At 43.5% G+C, this 17,715-nt stretch overlaps 1 protein-coding gene and 1 long non-coding RNA gene across 2 annotated transcripts in view; one reads left to right on the top strand and one right to left on the bottom strand.

The window, feature by feature from the left end:
- Positions 1 to 17,715, top strand: part of LOC138949519 (uncharacterized) — a 48,106-nt gene that overhangs the window by 43 nt on the left and 30,348 nt on the right. Inside the window, exons 1-5 of the mRNA XM_070321345.1 lie at positions 1 to 146; positions 9,057 to 9,358; positions 11,858 to 12,021; positions 16,483 to 16,744; positions 17,567 to 17,681. The exon at positions 1 to 146 is cut by the window's left edge and continues 43 nt beyond it. Coding sequence (XP_070177446.1) covers positions 77 to 146; positions 9,057 to 9,358; positions 11,858 to 12,021; positions 16,483 to 16,744; positions 17,567 to 17,681 — 913 coding nt within the window. The 5' untranslated portion in view covers positions 1 to 76. The remainder of the gene's footprint in view (positions 147 to 9,056; positions 9,359 to 11,857; positions 12,022 to 16,482; positions 16,745 to 17,566; positions 17,682 to 17,715) is intronic.
- LOC138949529 (uncharacterized) lies at positions 5,193 to 8,649 on the bottom strand. Its single transcript, XR_011450316.1, has 4 exons — positions 8,224 to 8,649; positions 7,613 to 7,728; positions 6,571 to 6,631; positions 5,193 to 5,396 (listed from the first exon to the last, which is right to left on the bottom strand). It is a non-coding gene; the product is annotated as an uncharacterized lncRNA (long non-coding RNA).

The following is a 17,715-nucleotide window of genomic DNA, read 5'->3' as shown; positions in this document are numbered from 1 at the left end:
GACACTGACTGGGCAGTTTTGAGGTCTAGTCTGTTGGTGAAAGTCTGACCGAGTGAGCGAGGGTGAAGACTACAAGATGGCGAAGATGATAGGGTTACACTTGTTGTGTTTGTGCGCTGTGCTTGATACTGTACTCTCGGCCTCAGGTAAGTTGTGGAATGTGTGCCTATGTCTGTGTCTGTGTGTCTGTTTGTGCTTGTGTGTCTGTGTAAGTGTGTCTGTATGTCTCCCTCTCTCTTTCTGTCTCCCTCTCTTTCTGTCTCTCTCTTTCTGTCTCTATCCTTGAAAAATAAAGTTCCATCATCATCATCATCATCATCTGTCTGTCTGTCTGTATCTCCCTCTCTCTCTCTCTCTCTCTCTCTCTCTCTCTCTCTCTCTCTCTCTCTCTCTCTCTCTCTCTCTCTCTCTCTCTCTCTCTCTCTCTCTCTCTCTCTCTCTCTCTCTCTCTCTCTCTCTCTCTCTCTCTCTCTCTCTCTCTCTCTCGATACTTTGACGAGACAAACCCAATGCTGGTGTGGAAGAAGACAGCCACAGCGGGCTTGTTCGAATCAAAGTATCACACCATATCTTGAACGTATTACCAATACCTGTCCCAATATAGACCAGTTGGTCTAAGAGGACGTTAAACCCTAATAGTCAGTCTACATTTCTCTAAATCTCTTCGAGTACGTGAAGCTCAACATTTGCTTGTTTCTGTGTGTGTTTCTTTTTTTGTGTGTTTCTTTTTAGGAAAAGAAAAGTACAAACAAAGCAAAAACAAGAGAGCAAACAAATAAACAAAACACAAAACTTCACAATCTGTTTTCCTGAAAGCGTCTTATCTCCTATCATTACCCACAACAGTGCATCGAAACATTGACTGGCAAGACACAGAAGCTCACCATTTTATCAAATCAATTAATCAATCGATCAATCTACCATTTTCTGTGACTGAGGAAAAAGAACAAAAGCCATTTACGGTTAAAGAAAAGGAACTTATCACACTCAATTGTCCTATAAAGAGCAGGAGTTATCAACCTTCTACCAATCTCTGTTAATTGGGAGACTGTTCATCGCTTAAATATCTCCGACTGACTTACGAACAAATTTGCACTGTATAATGTCAGCATTTTTAACGCAAAACGATTAGACATGAATATGAGTTAACATACAAACGAAGAGACGCATTGAGTCACCTGAACCTACATCAGGCCCATAATCACGCCAGTAATAGGAACAATCGGGTTGTGTGCTCTTCTTTGTTCAAACCTTAATTTATAGACGATTTTAGGAAATAGCTCCATCGGGTTTGTATGAGTTGTGAAAGAATAAATAGCCTTGCTTTTAATCTAACAAACAACTTATTACGTGCTCCCGTCTACGTGTTTTTGGCACACCCCTCGCCAGTGATTGGCCCCTACAATTGTTGTCCGACACACCCCTCGCTAGTGATTGGCCCCTACAATTGTTGTCCGACACACCCCTCGCCAGTGATTGGCCCCTGCAATTGTTGTCCGGCACACCCCTCGCCAGTGATTGGCCCCTGCAATTGTTGTCCGGCACACCCCTCGCCAGTGATTGGCCCCTGCAATTGTTGTCCGGCACACCCCTCGCCAGTGATTGGCCCCTGCAATTGTTGTCCGACACACCCCTCGCCAGTGATTGGCCCCTACAATTGTTGTCCGACACACCCCTCGCCAGTGATTGGCCCCTGCAATTGTTGTCCGACACACCCCTCGCCAGTGATTGGCCCCTGCAATTGTTGTCCGACACACCCCTCGCCAGTGATTGGCCCCTGCAATTGTTGTCCGACACACCCCTCGCCAGTGATTGGCCCCTGCAATTGTTGTCCGACACACCCCTCGCCAGTAATTGGCCCCTGCAATTGTTGTCCGACACACCCCTCGCCAGTGATTGGCCCCTGCAATTGTTGTCCGACACACCCCTCGCCAGTGATTGGCCCCTGCAATTGTTGTCCGACACACCCCTCGCCAGTGATTGGCCCCTGCAATTGTTGTCCGACACACCCCTCGCCAGTGATTGGCCCCTGCAATTGTTGTCCGACACACCCCTCGCCAGTGATTGGCCCCTGCAATTGTTGTCCGACACACCCCTCGCCAGTAATTGGCCCCTGCAATTGTTGTCCGACACACCCCTCGCCAGTGATTGGCCCCTGCAATTGTTGTCCGACACACCCCTCGCCAGTAATTGGCCCCTGCAATTGTTGTCCGACACACCCCTCGCCAGTGATTGGCCCCTGCAATTGTTGTCCGACACACCCCTCGCCAGTGATTGGCCCCTGCAATTGTTGTCCGACACACCCCTCGCCAGTGATTGGCCCCTGCAATTGTTGTCCGACACACCCCTCGCCAGTGATTGGCCCCTGCAATTGTTGTCCGACACACCCCTCGCCAGTGATTGGCCCCTGCAATTGTTGTCCGACACACCCCTCGCCAGTAATTGGCCCCTGCAATTGTTGTCCGACACACCCCTCGCCAGTGATTGGCCCCTGCAATTGTTGTCCGACACACCCCTCGCCAGTGATTGGCCCCTGCAATTGTTGTCCGACACACCCCTCGCCAGTGATTGGCCCCTGCAATTGTTGTCCGACACACCCCTCGCCAGTGATTGGCCCCTGCAATTGTTGTCCGACACACCCCTCGCCAGTGATTGGCCCCTGCAATTGTTGTCCGACACACCCCTCGCCAGTGATTGGCCCCTGCAATTGTTGTCCGACACACCCCTCGCCAGTGATTGGCCCCTGCAATTGTTGTCCGACACACCCCTCGCCAGTGATTGGCCCCTGCAATTGTTGTCCGACACACCCCTCGCCAGTGATTGGCCCCTGCAATTGTTGTCCGACACACCCCTCGCCAGTGATTGGCCCCTGCAATTGTTGTCCGACACACCCCTCGCCAGTGATTGGCCCCTGCAATTGTTGTCCGACACACCCCTCGCCAGTGATTGGCCCCTACAATTGTTGTCCGACACACCCCTCGCCAGTGATTGGCCCCTACAATTGTTGTCCGACACACCCCTCGCCAGTGATTGGCCCCTACAATTGTTGTCCGGCACACCCCTCGCCAGTGATTGGCCCCTACAATTGTTGTCCGAGTAAAAGCCAGGGTATTCACTCTTTCACCACCCATACAACCCCGACAGAGTTATTTTGGGAAGTAGTCTATTGGACGAAATCGATATTCATACTATTTACCTCTCAGACATTCACCCTATACATGATAATAATCACATGTGGTATGAAGATTTTAACTTTCATCCAGTTTCACCATGGTTAACATTCATAACCTGCCAATGTTGAACTTAAGCGTTTTCAGTTCATAGCTCACAATCCAGTGGCATTTAGGCCTCCAATTTTGAAAGAACCTGGTCTTGTAAGCATAACAAGTCATTTTAGATACCTTTGAAGTCACGGAATGAACTGTAAGGATGCATTTCGTTTACATGCGTTTGAGAAGGAAAACCTCGTCAAAACCGCCATTTCGAAGGAGGGGAGGCAACTCTGTCGATATTACGACGGAGGGGAGACACATCTCTCCAACTCTGTCGATATTACGTATACATTTTCTCGTCATTTTCGTGGATCAAATGACAACATTAATTAACTCTGCTTAAGCGGGGCTCACACACAGGCGGAGCAAGCGGAGCAGGCTGCTCCGATCCTGCTCCGCTCTCCACCTGCCCTCTCACACACAAGCTCCGGTTCCGGAGCAGGCTGCTCCGATCCTGCTCCAGTAGGGGATTCCCCTATGATATGACGTAGTTTCTCCACTCGCGCAGTCTGATGGGAAATATGTTTACACGTGGATAAGAAGTGGCGGGAAAAAAACACCGTGATGTTTACCAAAGGAGACAAAAGTCTTGTCTTTTATCGCAATTACTGAACATATTTCTAAATGGACTCTGTATAAGTCAGTGTGTGTGCGTGTGTGCCAGTGCGTTTTAGAGCTTTTCAGACACAAACTATGTGAGTGTGGGGGTCGGGTGAAGAGAGAGGTGGACTAACAACTGTTGGGACATGTTTTAAGTTTTGGTTCTTTTTTGTTTTATCGAGTTATATCCGAAGCTTCAAAGATGTTGAATGTGTATAGTTACACTAGCTTCCATGGAATCCATTCTTTTTTTTTTTAGATCTACTACTAACAATCTCTCTTGCAGACGGTTAGACTGTTGCTTTATGTTACGCGCAATATGGCTTTGATTTAGATTTAGTTTTTTTCATTTTGTGTGTGGTTTGATTTAGCTTCACTCTACTCAGAAGAAATGTTTTAAACATGATTAACAAAATATTACTTTATGGATGTTTGCAAATAGAAACGTACGTGTGTCAACAGCGCAACAAGTTTCTAAAGAGGACGATATAGAACGCTCATGGCCGGACCGTATCAGGTTGGGGGGGCCCCCAATTGTGTTCGGGGTTCATTAGTTGAGGGCGCTAGGGAGGTCTGGACGTTTTGAAATGTAGATGAGAATATGTGGAATCTAGCTGGCGCGTTCTCAGAATATTTGTCATGATTTATTGATTTTTATTTTATTTTCACCCTTGGAAAATACATGTTCAGGCCGGGGGGGGGGGGGGGGGGGGTGACAGGAACCCCCCCTGGATCCGTCCTTGACGCTAGACAAAAAAGTATCTGTGCTGTAGCTTTTTTTATGTTTTATCTCACCCTCATTTTTGGCTCACGTAAGTGTAGCCTATGCGATCGTAACTTTGTCTGTCTGTGCGTGCGTGCGTGCGTGCGTGCGTCTGTGCGTGTGTATGTCTGTGGTAGAAACTCTAACATTTGAAGACGTCACATTACATTGACGTCACATTATGACGTAAGAGGGTTAGACGTCACGCGAAGGAAGTACTGACAGTCTCGGTCATTATTATTTTGAGCGCGCCGAGACTAGTTGGCAGTCGTGTCCTTGTAAGTAGGCTACATGCAGACAGACAGATCTAGATCTAGTGTCTCGCTTTCTTGCACAGTTTCACCTATGCTCTTTCTGTGTGTGTGTGTGTGTGTGTGTGTGTGTGTGTGTGTGTGTGTGTGTGTGTGTGTGTGTGTGTGTGTGTGATTGAGTTTGTGTTACTGTTTGTCGATTTCTTACGTGAGCCTTGAAGGCTTCGCCTCTTGTTGAATGTTGTTTTCACACACACACACACACACACACACACACACACACACACACACACTTTTGATCCCATTCCATGTATTGCGAAGACTTTATTCAGGGTTTTAGCTTGTACTTAAACATCCAATTTCAAAGCACAAGTCTGAGCTGAGAATAGATATGCATAAATGTGTAAAATAATGGTGATTTGTGATCAAAACACTTCACAGGGAAGCTTGTTTATATGTCTTATGTATGTGTCTTCCATCGCCCTGGCAACATCAGAACTCCACACCAGCCTGCAAAAGTATAAACATAAATGGTGACACAAATGAAACAAATGCAGCCCATAAAAATGCTTAATATTTCTTGACCTGTTGACCTAGTTAGTTAATATTTGGCGATTATTAACTATATCTTATGCATGACAAAGGTCAACACAGTGGCGAGTTCACAGGTCAAATGGAGGGGTAATTTGGAACACTTTTGAGTTTTGATCTAGCTGTAATCTTCTTTTTTCAGCACATTTTCAACCAAAAAAAAAGGACTAAAACATTACGTCTCCAATGATTTAACAAGATCGTAAGATTTTGTTGATCTTGTCCGAGTGGATTTTGTGTATACAAGTGTTATCTGATAGTTACCTTATTGCTTCATGTGTCATTAACGGTGTAACTGGTTGTCTGAGGGATGCATTGACTAAGATCTCATATATGCTAGATGTCGAAAAACTACTCAAATTACCTGCCCTCGAAAGGGTGGTAACCAAGCTAAAAAAAAGACGCCATAGGAAATTAAGTAGCGTGGAAGGATGGGAGGGTATAAACTATGAGAATTGGGTAAGTATATTAATTATACGAACATTTATTATTGAAATTTTCATTTAAATGACATAGTTTATACCCTCCAAAACTAACACTCTTAAATTCTTTAATGCTTAAATCGGGTTAATTAGTGTACGGCTCCATATAAAACCCGAAACGGTTGAGTCTATCCCCGAATTCGGATCCTTTTTGGAAAGAGCCCAAAAGACAGACCATTTCACCTACAACATTGTAACTTTTGGTATTGGTCATACCTAAGCTGAAATTAATGTACAGCAAATATACAGTGCAAAATGCCGTTAACGGTCTTGCAGGCAACTCAGTTAGCTATCCTGCCTATGCAACTGACTCACGAAGTCTCGCACACAGATAAACAAATGAGGGAAGGGGCCTGTGTCGTCTTCAACCAATAAACACACACACACACACACACACACACACACACACACACACACACACACACACACACGCGCGCGTGCACTAAAGATGAATATTGCATATGCATAATGCAGAAGAAGACAACTTAATCTGATAATCTATAGATGTAGTGACTGGTGCAATATTTAACGAATTTAAAAGGACGACTCTGAAATGTATCATGTGAACCAACTTCTCAATAAACTAAATGAAGACCAGTTTAAAAAGTTACCTGTTTCATTTTGGAATGTTTTTGGTCCCATCACATCTCTGATGTACACTCCATAGACGCACTGTAGTAATAAAAAAAAACTGTTTAAGGAGAAAAAAGATTATGCAGGGAGGAAGAACAGTAAGAACAACAGAATCAGCAGCAACATTCACTAATCTTACTCCACATAACACATAACACTGAATCTCAGTGAAGAGTTAGTGATCCAAATATTTTAATTAAACAGAGAGACACAGAGAGATTGAGAAGGAGACAACAGCTATGTGCATGTGCGTGTGTGTTTGTGTGTGTGTGTGTGTGTGTGTGTGAGGGGAAATTTAGTCATTGAAAACTAATCACTTTCTACTCTTCAATATCAACAGTCATAGACATAAGATTAAGAGCCACTGGGAAAGTTGGACATGAACATGTATATGTTGCAGGTGAGGAGGGGGGGGGGGGGGGGCTGGAGGGTCTTTGTTGTTTGTAGATTATAACTTTAATAGCACAAATTCCTGTTTTGTAACACTGTAATGTATAAGTAGAAATGACTGTGGAATAACTTTCTTCTGTTATATCAGTATGATTATTTGCAAAGTTACCCGGATCATTGTGGCATCCTCTTAATCCTATCACGTCTGAGACTTTAGTAGACGTGCCTGTAGAGGGAAGGGATGGGGGAAGGGATGGGGGAAGGGGGTGGAGGGTGGGCATAGAGAGTGTCGGTGTAATATGAAGGAGGGAGGGGAGAACCATTGGTAAATAAAACTCTTATAATATCAACAGTTCTGAAACTATTTGAGCACGAGTTTCCCATTACCACACAAAGGTGCAGATAGCAACAGATGTTACACCGAGAGTGGGGGGGGGGGGGGGGGGGACTTTTAGAGGGTTAGTTGTTGGACTGTAGTATCTGAATAGATGGGGTGAGGGTGGTGCTGGGGCGGAGTATGTATCGTATGTAACTTGAATTGGATATTAATAAGCATGATCACTCAGACTAGAGCTAAAAACGGTGTTAATCTTCACAGACATTACATAATATGAATTCACAAGCACGTACCTTTTGTTTTGCCCTTGAGTTTGGTAGAAGTCAATATTGAGTGTCGAACACAAGTTGCATTGATCACTGACACTGCGTCACCCTGCGGTCAATCTCCTCTGATCTGCAGATTGCACCTGCACAAACCCAAACAATGTTATGATCGCAAAAAGCCTGCATAGCCAATGGATCTAAGAACACAAACACTCGATGGATCTAATTAGAGAGTCTGCAAACGAGTCATTTTACGTTGGAAATTCAATGATAATCTGTCAGTCAATGAAGCAGATAGATCTGTCCCTGCGATTGTTTTTTGCAAGCAGATACATGTTTGAACTTCACTTATCCCGTTATCATTCAACAAATTGATATCTTGCATGATGAATTTTGTGCCGAAGAGCTGAACAAACAATCAAAATCAAGCAAGTGGTACATTCAGAAGACAAACTTCAGTCGCAAAAAACAAACTGACGAGAAAGAACCTAGCTTAATTACTGCTGTATTGATTTCGGCCAAACCAACGCATTTGCATACCGAAGTCATTCCTCCTTTGATTCCAATCATTGTACATGATCTTAATGCAAAAATATATACGAAAACAAGCTGATCGAAATGAGTAACATTGCACCTACCTGCATTGACTGTAGTCTACTGCAAAAGCGAAGGTCGTCTGCGACTGGAGATTTCGAAGTTGAACAGCAGCGTTTCTTCACACTCAGCTGTTGGCTTCCTCGGAAAAGTGAAAAGCGTGACTTGAAATCTAGCGGAAACCACATTCTATCTTTCCGTTTCGGCATTCTTGTGTAAAATCCATGAAAAAGTTCTTTCGAAAAAGGCGGCCGTCGTTATGTGGGATGCCACCTAGTGTCACACTACTATTTCCGGAGAAAGTGATGAGCGCGCTGATTGGCTGCACCGCTGCACCGGAGCCAAAAAATAGAAACGTGTCCTATTCCTTGCTCCGCTCCGCACACACCACTTTCTCCACTCCTGCAACGGAAGTAGCGTCATCTCTCCGCCTGGTGCAGCCTACTCCACCCTTGCTCCGCTTGCTCCACCTGTGTGTGAGCCCCGCTTTAAACTTAGAGCTCAATCCGTCAAATAATGTCACGATAAATATTCTTGGGCTTGATTACAGGGACTTGAATCAAAGATAAGTCAAACATGCCACTGGATTGTGAGCTATGAATTTACAACACAAAAGTTCCACATTACATTCATAACCTAAAGCCTTAGTCCCACTGTGACGAACTTTGACGGCGAACTACAACGATTTGGGACTCGTGGAGAAATTCGCCGAGGTCGTTGTGGTTCGTATTACTTCGTTCTTGTTCGGACGATTTTTCGCAATTATTCGTGGCAAAAATCGTCAGTTGTGGCAAAATCGTAGTTACTCGTTGTGCATCCCCAACATATTTGTGATAGTGGGACCTGGGCTTAACAACCCACTCTCTCATCCTCGCAGGTTTTAACGCCAGTCTGACCTACAGCGGGTCTTACTGGATTCAAATCCACGGGAAACAATGGTTCCTGAGCGCGCCGCCATTCGTCGTGGCCAACAACGTTCGCTACAGCGTCACAGTGGCTGTACCCTTTCACGGAGAGTACCCGGATTTCGACAGAGAACTGCTGCACAAGAACACGGAATCTACACAAGGTTCTGACTCTCTCGGCAAGTTCACATCCATGAAGCAAGAATACTTTGCTGGCGACACCAGGATGGATGTGGGGGTCCGTGCCTATGATTCTGCTGTCGTCTTTACTCAGGTGAGATGGCTTGTGTTTCGTGGTCTTCTCTCAGGTGAGATTGCTTGTGTTTCGTGGTCTTCTCTCAGGTGAGATGGCTTGTGTTATGTGGTCTTCTCTCAGGTGAGATTGCTTGTGTTTCGCGGTCTTCTCTCAGGTGAGATTGCTTGTGTTTCGTGGTCTTCACTCAGGTGAGATGGCTTGTGTTTCGTGGTCTTTACTCAGGTGAGATGGCTTGTGTTTCGTGGTTTTTACTCAGGTGAGATGACTTGTGTTTTGTGGTCTTTACACAGGTGAGATGGCTTGTGTTTCGTGGTCTTTACTCAGGTGAGATGACTTGTGTTTCGTGGTCTTTACTCAGGTGAGATGGCTTGTGTTTCGTGGTCTTTACTCAGGTGAGATGGCTTGTGTTATGTGGTCTTCTCTCAGGTGAGATTGCTTGTGTTTCGCGGTCTTCTCTCAGGTGAGATTGCTTGTGTTTCGTGGTCTTTACTCAGGTGAGATGGCTTGTGTTTCGTGGTCTTTACTCAGGTGAGATGGCTTGTGTTTCGTGGTTTTTACTCAGGTGAGATGACTTGTGTTTTGTGGTCTTTACACAGGTGAGAATGCTTGTGTTTCGTGGTCTTTACTCAGGTGAGATTGCTTGTGTTTCGTGGTCTTTACTCAGGTGAGATTGCTTGTGTTTCGTGGTCTTCTCTCAGGTGAGATGGCTTGTGTTATGTGGTCTTCTCTCAGGTGAGATTGCTTGTGTTTCGCGGTCTTCTCTCAGGTGAGATGACTTGTTTTTTGTGGTCTTTACACAGGTGAGATGGCTTGTGTTTCGTGGTCTTTACTCAGGTGAGATGGCTTGTGTTTCGTGGTCTTTACTCAGGTGAGATGACTTGTGTTTCGTGGTCTTTACTCAGGTGAGATGGCTTGTGTTTCGTGGTCTTTACTCAGGTGAGATGGCTTGTGTTTCGTGGTTTTTACTCAGGTGAGATGGCTTGTGTTTCGTGGTCTTTACTCAGGTGAGATGGCTTGTGTTTCGTGGTCTTTACTCAGGTGAGATGGCTTGTGTTTCGTGGTCTTTACTCAGGTGAGATGGCTTGTGTTTTGTGGTCTTTACTCAGGTGAGATGACTTGTGTTTTGTGGTCTTTACTCAGGTGAGATGGCTTGTGTTTCGTGGTCTTTACTCAGGTGAGATGACTTGTGTTTTGTGGTCTTTACTCAGGTGAGATGGCTTGTTGTTCGCGTGTATGATTCTGCTGTCGTCTTCTCTCAGGTGAGATGGATTCTGTTTCCAGAGAGAGAGAGAGAGAGAGAGAGAGACAGACAGACAGACAGACAGACAGACAGACAGACAGACAGACAGACAGACAGACTTCCATGCACCCATACTGTGATGGGGTGCAGTAGTGAAGAAGAAGGAGGGGTGCTCAGGCAGGAAGCATTCACATAGAAACGCCAAGTCAGGGGTTGCGGTAACGTGACTTTTATTTTAACGATACCAGAAGTCAGTTAGTGGAGCACACAACAAAATACGTCCACTCTCTCTCTCGTGTCTTTCAGAGTTCTCCCTGTTCTCTCGATGGATGGTGCTTCAGTCCCACGAACAGGTGTCCATTAGGGAGTAGCTCTGTAGATGTGCTAGTGCTGTTCTCTCCCACACCCTAGCATGTATATACATAATCAAACTTTAGCTAGAGTCACAAACATGCAATCAAAATCCTAGTAACTATTAGCAACACAATAAGCCATTCCATTGGTTAAAGACAAGAAGAAAGGGGGGGGGGGTAAGGGATTACGACCTTCCAACCGCAGCTAACACGCTTCTCCGTATCAAATTCAAAGGAATTCACACCTACTTGAAAACTAATGCTACATGCAGCTAGCCGGGGAATACTGAGACAGGCAGGCCGCCATATGACGTAACAACACCTGCAGGCTCCCCGGCTCCCGTCTCTTTCTAGGAGAGCGGCTTAAGTTCAAAGGATCTACCGGTGACTGGACATGTGCATCTCAACATTTTACTTAGAACAGATAATGGCATTACACAAAACATAAAGCGATCGGCAACATGAACTACAAACACTAGACTGGAAAATAACAAAACTTTTTACTCTATAATTGGTGACTGCATGGTCACCCTGTCACAATACATAAAAAGAAGAGGCAGCAATTTGGCGACCTCATTGTTCAGTGAAATTTATTGAAACTGATTTTGGTCAAATATTTTTGACCCGGTCCTGGACTATTATATTGATTTCAGCTTAAAAGATTTAAAATGAGTCGAGTCAACAAATGTGTTATTTAATTTTTTTTTATTATTAGATTCACTAATGATTGCATCGCATTCTTTTCTAACTCTTCAATACCAAAATAAATAGATGTGCTGAGTTTAAATTAAAAATGTGCTCAGATATAAAAACAATCTGGTGTGTGTTTATTTAGTTGATTAAATATTACGTTGATGAATTGTACGCTTCAGTCACAAAGTCGCCAACATTCTAATTTTTTCGCGTTTAATTCCCAAACTGCAGACGTTCCCATACGGGCTGAGGAATTCCAAGGTTCCTGACGCGCGGCCAATTGTGAGCGGATTCCCTGCCTTCGACTGGAACTGGGTCTTCACCGACTCTACTCCATCCGGGTACCTCACCTTCAGCGGTCCTTTGACCGGAAGTGACGCCGTCTTTCTTAATCAGTGAGTATTGACCAATGAAACTGCAAGAAATCCCGAGTGCTTTAATCATCAATAAGTCGTAATTAATAAGTTTGTAGTATGTGGGTCTTTTAAGAGGCTTCTTTTTATTGCAACAATCGCCAAACCTTCGGAGGTTTTGTCTGAGCAAACGACGAAGATGAAGAAGATATTCAAGTTCATTATTTTTTTCGAATTACTGCAAAACAATCTGTTTTCCCCTCCATTAAAGGTGGTACCATTACAACCAAACTATCCCTGATTTTCTCTCCATAAAAGGTAGAACTCTTACAACCAAATTCTTCATGTTTTTCTATCCGTTAAAGGTGGAAACCTTGCAACCAAGTTTCCAGTTATTCCAGTTTTATCTCCATGTAGAACCCTCACAACCAAACTCTTCATTTCTTTCTCTCTGTTAAAGGTGGAACCCGTACAACCAAACTCTTCATTTCTTTCTCTCTGTTAAAGGTGGAAGCCGAACAACCAAACTCTTCATTTCTTTCTCTCTGTTAAAGGTGGAACCCGTACAACCAAACTCTTCATTTCTTTCTCTCTGTTAAAGGTGGAAGCCGAACAACCAAACTCTTCATTTCTTTCTCTCTGTTAAAGGTGGAACCCGTACAACCAAACTCTTCATTTCTTTCTTTCTGTTAAAGGTGGAACCCGAACAACCAAACTCTTCATTTCTTTCTCTCTTAATTAAAGGTGGAACCCGAACAACCAAACTCTTCATTTCTTTCTCTCTGTTAAAGGTGGAACCCGTACAACCAAACTCCTCATTTCTTTCTCTCTGTTAAAGGTGGAACCCGAACAACCAAACTCTTCATTTCTTTCTCTCTGTTAAAGGTGGAACCCGAACAACCAAACTCTTCATTTCTTTCTCTCTTAATTAAAGGTGGAACCCGAACAACCAAACTCTTCATTTCTTTCTCTCTTAATTAAAGGTGGAAGCCGAACAACCAAACTCTTCATTTCTTTCTCTCTGTTAAAGGTGGAACCCGAACAACCAAACTCTTCATTTCTTTCTCTCTGTTAAAGGTGGAACCCGAACAACCAAACTCTTCATTTCTTTCTCTCTTAATTAAAGGTGGAACCCGAACAACCAAACTCTTCATTTCTTTCTCTCTGTTAAAGGTGGAACCCGAACAACCAAACTCTTCATTTCTTTCTCTCTGTTAAAGGTGGAACCCGAACAACCAAACTCTTCATTTCTTTCTCTCTGTTAAAGGTGGAACCCGAACAACCAAACTCTTCATTTCTTTCTCTCTGTTAAAGGTGGAACCCGAACAACCAAACTCTTCATTTCTTTCTCTGTGTTAAAGGTGGAACCCGAACAACCAAACTCTTCATTTCTTTCTCTGTGTTAAAGGTGGAACCCGAACAACCAAACTCTTCATTTCTTTCTCTGTGTTAAAGGTGGAACCCGAACAACCAAACTCTTCATTTCTTTCTCTGTGTTAAAGGTGGAACCCGAACAACCAAACTCTTCATTTCTTTCTCTGTGTTAAAGGTGGAACCCGAACAACCAAACTCTTCATTTCTTTCTCTCTGTTAAAGGTGGAACCCGAACAACCAAACTCTTCATTTCTTTCTCTCTTAATTAAAGGTGGAACCCGAACAACCAAACTCTTCATTTCTTTCTCTGTGTTAAAGGTGGAACCCGAACAACCAAACTCTTCATTTCTTTCTCTCTGTTAAAGGTGGAACCCGAACAACCAAACTCTTCATTTCTTTCTCTGTGTTAAAGGTGGAACCCGAACAACCAAACTCTTCATTTCTTTCTCTCTTAATTAAAGGTGGAACCCGAACAACCAAACTCTTCATTTCTTTCTCTCTGTTAAAGGTGGAACCCGAACAACCAAACTCTTCATTTCTTTCTCTCTGTTAAAGGTGGAACCTGAACAACCAAACTCTTCATTTCTTTCTCTGTGTTAAAGGTGGAACCCGAACAACCAAACTCTTCATTTCTTTCTCTGTGTTAAAGGTGGAACCCGAACAACCAAACTCTTCATTTCTTTCTCTGTGTTAAAGGTGGAACCCGAACAACCAAACTCTTCATTTCTTTCTCTGTGTTAAAGGTGGAACCCGAACAACCAAACTCTTCATTTCTTTCTCTGTGTTAAAGGTGGAACCCGAACAACCAAACTCTTCATTTCTTTCTCTGTGTTAAAGGTGGAAGCCGAACAACCAAACTCTTCATTTCTTTCTCTGTGTTAAAGGTGGAACCCGAACAACCAAACTCTTCATTTCTTTCTCTCTGTTAAAGGTGGAACCCGAACAACCAAACTCTTCATTTCTTTCTCTGTGTTAAAGGTGGAACCCGAACAACCAAACTCTTCATTTCTTTCTCTGTGTTAAAGGTGGAACCCGAACAACCAAACTCTTCATTTCTTTCTCTGTGTTAAAGGTGGAACCCGAACAACCAAACTCTTCATTTCTTTCTCTGTGTTAAAGGTGGAACCCGAACAACCAAACTCTTCATTTCTTTCTCTGTGTTAAAGGTGGAACCCGAACAACCAAACTCTTCATTTCTTTCTCTCTGTTAAAGGTGGAACCCGAACAACCAAACTCTTCATTTCTTTCTCTGTGTTAAAGGTGGAACCCGAACAACCAAACTCTTCATTTCTTTCTCTCTGTTAAAGGTGGAACCCGAACAACCAAACTCTTCATTTCTTTCTCTCTGTTAAAGGTGGAACCCGAACAACCAAACTCTTCATTTCTTTCTCTCTGTTAAAGGTGGAACCCGAACAACCAAACTCTTCATTTCTTTCTCTGTGTTAAAGGTGGAACCCGAACAACCAAACTCTTCATTTCTTTCTCTGTGTTAAAGGTGGAACCCGAACAACCAAACTCTTCATTTCTTTCTCTGTGTTAAAGGTGGAACCCGAACAACCAAACTCTTCATTTCTTTCTCTCTGTTAAAGGTGGAACCCGAACAACCAAACTCTTCATTTCTTTCTCTGTGTTAAAGGTGGAACCCGAACAACCAAACTCTTCATTTCTTTCTCTCTGTTAAAGGTGGAACCCGAACAACCAAACTCTTCATTTCTTTCTCTGTGTTAAAGGTGGAACCCGAACAACCAAACTCTTCATTTCTTTCTCTGTGTTAAAGGTGGAACCCGAACAACCAAACTCTTCATTTCTTTCTCTGTGTTAAAGGTGGAACCCGAACAACCAAACTCTTCATTTCTTTCTCTGTGTTAAAGGTGGAACCCGAACAACCAAACTCTTCATTTCTTTCTCTGTGTTAAAGGTGGAACCCGAACAACCAAACTCTTCATTTCTTTCTCTCTGTTAAAGGTGGAACCCGAACAACCAAACTCTTCATTTCTTTCTCTGTGTTAAAGGTGGAACCCGAACAACCAAACTCTTCATTTCTTTCTCTGTGTTAAAGGTGGAACCCGAACAACCAAACTCTTCATTTCTTTCTCTGTGTTAAAGGTGGAACCCGAACAACCAAACTCTTCATTTCTTTCTCTGTGTTAAAGGTGGAACCCGAACAACCAAACTCTTCATTTCTTTCTCTGTGTTAAAGGTGGAACCCGAACAACCAAACTCTTCATTTCTTTCTCTCTTAATTAAAGGTGGAACCCGAACAACCAAACTCTTCATTTCTTTCTCTCTTAATTAAAGGTGGAACCCGAACAACCAAACTCTTCATTTCTTTCTCTCTTAATTAAAGATGGAACCCGAACAACCAAACTCTTCATTTCTTTCTCTCTTAATTAAAGGTGGAACCCGAACAACCAAACTCTTCATTTCTTTCTCTCTTAATTAAAGGTGGAACCCGAACAACCAAACTCTTCATTTCTTTCTCTCTTAATTAAAGGTGGAACCCGAACAACCAAACTCTTCATTTCTTTCTCTCTTAATTAAAGGTGGAAGCCGAACAACCAAACTCTTCATTTCTTTCTCTCTTAATTAAAGGTGGAACCCGAACAACCAAACTCTTCATTTCTTTCTCTCTTAATTAAAGGTGGAAGCCGAACAACCAAACACTTCATTTCTTTCTCTCTTAATTAAAGGTGGAACCCGAACAAGCAAACTCTTCATTTCTTTCTCTCTTAATTAAAGGTGGAACCCGAACAACCAAACTCTTCATTTCTTTCTCTCTTAATTAAAGGTGGAACCCGAACAACCAAACTCTTCATTTCTTTCTCTCTGTTAAAGGTGGAACCCGAACAACCAAACTCTTCATTTCTTTCTCTCTTAATTAAAGGTGGAAGCCGAACAACCAAACTCTTCATTTCTTTCTCTCTTAATTAAAGGTGGAACCCGAACAACCAAACTCTTCATTTCTTTCTCTCTTAATTAAAGGTGGAAGCCGAACAACCAAACTCTTCATTTCTTTCTCTCTTAATTAAAGGTGGAACCCGAACAACCAAACTCTTCATTTCTTTCTCTCTTAATTAAAGGTGGAACCCGAACAACCAAACTCTTCATTTCTTTCTCTCTTAATTAAAGGTGGAACCCGAACAACCAAACTCTACCAGTCGGGATGTTGGCATCAGGGCCCTTGTGCCTCTTTAACGCCAGCGGAAGTGACGCCGTCGTCATCTCACCTTTGACCCAAACCATGCACGTGTCGCCATGGCACCGAGTGTGGAACTTGACCTACATCACTCAAGGTCAGAGCTACTGGGGCCTTGACCGTGACCTTCAGACTGTGCCAGCCGGGTTCAAGGCCGAGGTCATGATGGTCTATTCGCCTGATGGCATTGGAAAGGTGAGCGGTAAATGTCAGACATAGAGTAAGACTGACGACGTATTATCTCACCAATGAAATGCATGACTGTTGCGCAACAAGAGGGAGGCATGACAGAGACTTAGATGTAATTGTGTTGCTGTTGTTGAACAATGTATATTATCTTATTTTATTCTATTTATGTTCGAGCTGAGGTTCTTTAGGTTTAATGCTTTTTCAGCACTATTTGTTACCATACTTTTGAGCTGACGATGTTTGCAACGCTTTTGGTAGGCTAATCCTCACATTTTAAATATATGCGAGATTATGCATGTTTGATGGTTGGTGACAAAAACACATGAAGTGTATTTATTCAGCCATGCTTACAACGTAGTGTGTATAGTGTGTAGTGTGTACGTGGAACCAGGTTCGGAGAACGGAGAGAAATCGATTATTGATCAGCCATTTTGACCAGGTTCCGAAAAGATGGCACCTTTATTGATTTTATGGCTGATCAATAATCGATTTCTCTTCGTTCTTCAAACCTGGTTACACACTACGTTGTAAGCATGGCTGAATAAATACAGTTCATGTGTCTTTGTCACCAACCAACAAACATAACCCGTACTGAAAGTGTTTGCAAGGAAGGTCAGTCATCATTAGGTCAGTACTATACTGACTGCAGTAGCTTCCCTTAGTCCATTAGAATTGGGTGTGTGTTTTGTGCGAGTCTGTGTTTTTGGTTTGGGGGTTGTCTTTTTATCAGAACGTCTCAAGTATCTAATTCATTTGATTGTATCTGATGATGTGGTTCTGATTCTTGACGAACGTCCCTCGTACACTGTGCGTGTTTGAACCTCGCAGGCCCTGGAGGAGTGGGGCAGACTGTATCGTCAGTACCACCGGGCCACGTCTACACCCCCGCCCCCACCACCACCCTCTGTGGCGCTGGACTCTCTGGGATACTGGACTGGTCAAGGTATGGAGTCGTCCTGTCTATCTGGTCATATTGG

The sequence above is a fragment of the Littorina saxatilis genome, linkage group LG15 (genome assembly GCF_037325665.1).
Source record: "Littorina saxatilis isolate snail1 linkage group LG15, US_GU_Lsax_2.0, whole genome shotgun sequence".
Taxonomy (NCBI): Eukaryota; Metazoa; Mollusca; class Gastropoda; order Littorinimorpha; family Littorinidae; genus Littorina; species Littorina saxatilis.
The sequence above is the reverse complement of the archived record's forward strand: the minus strand, read 5'-3'. Positions and strand labels throughout refer to the sequence as shown.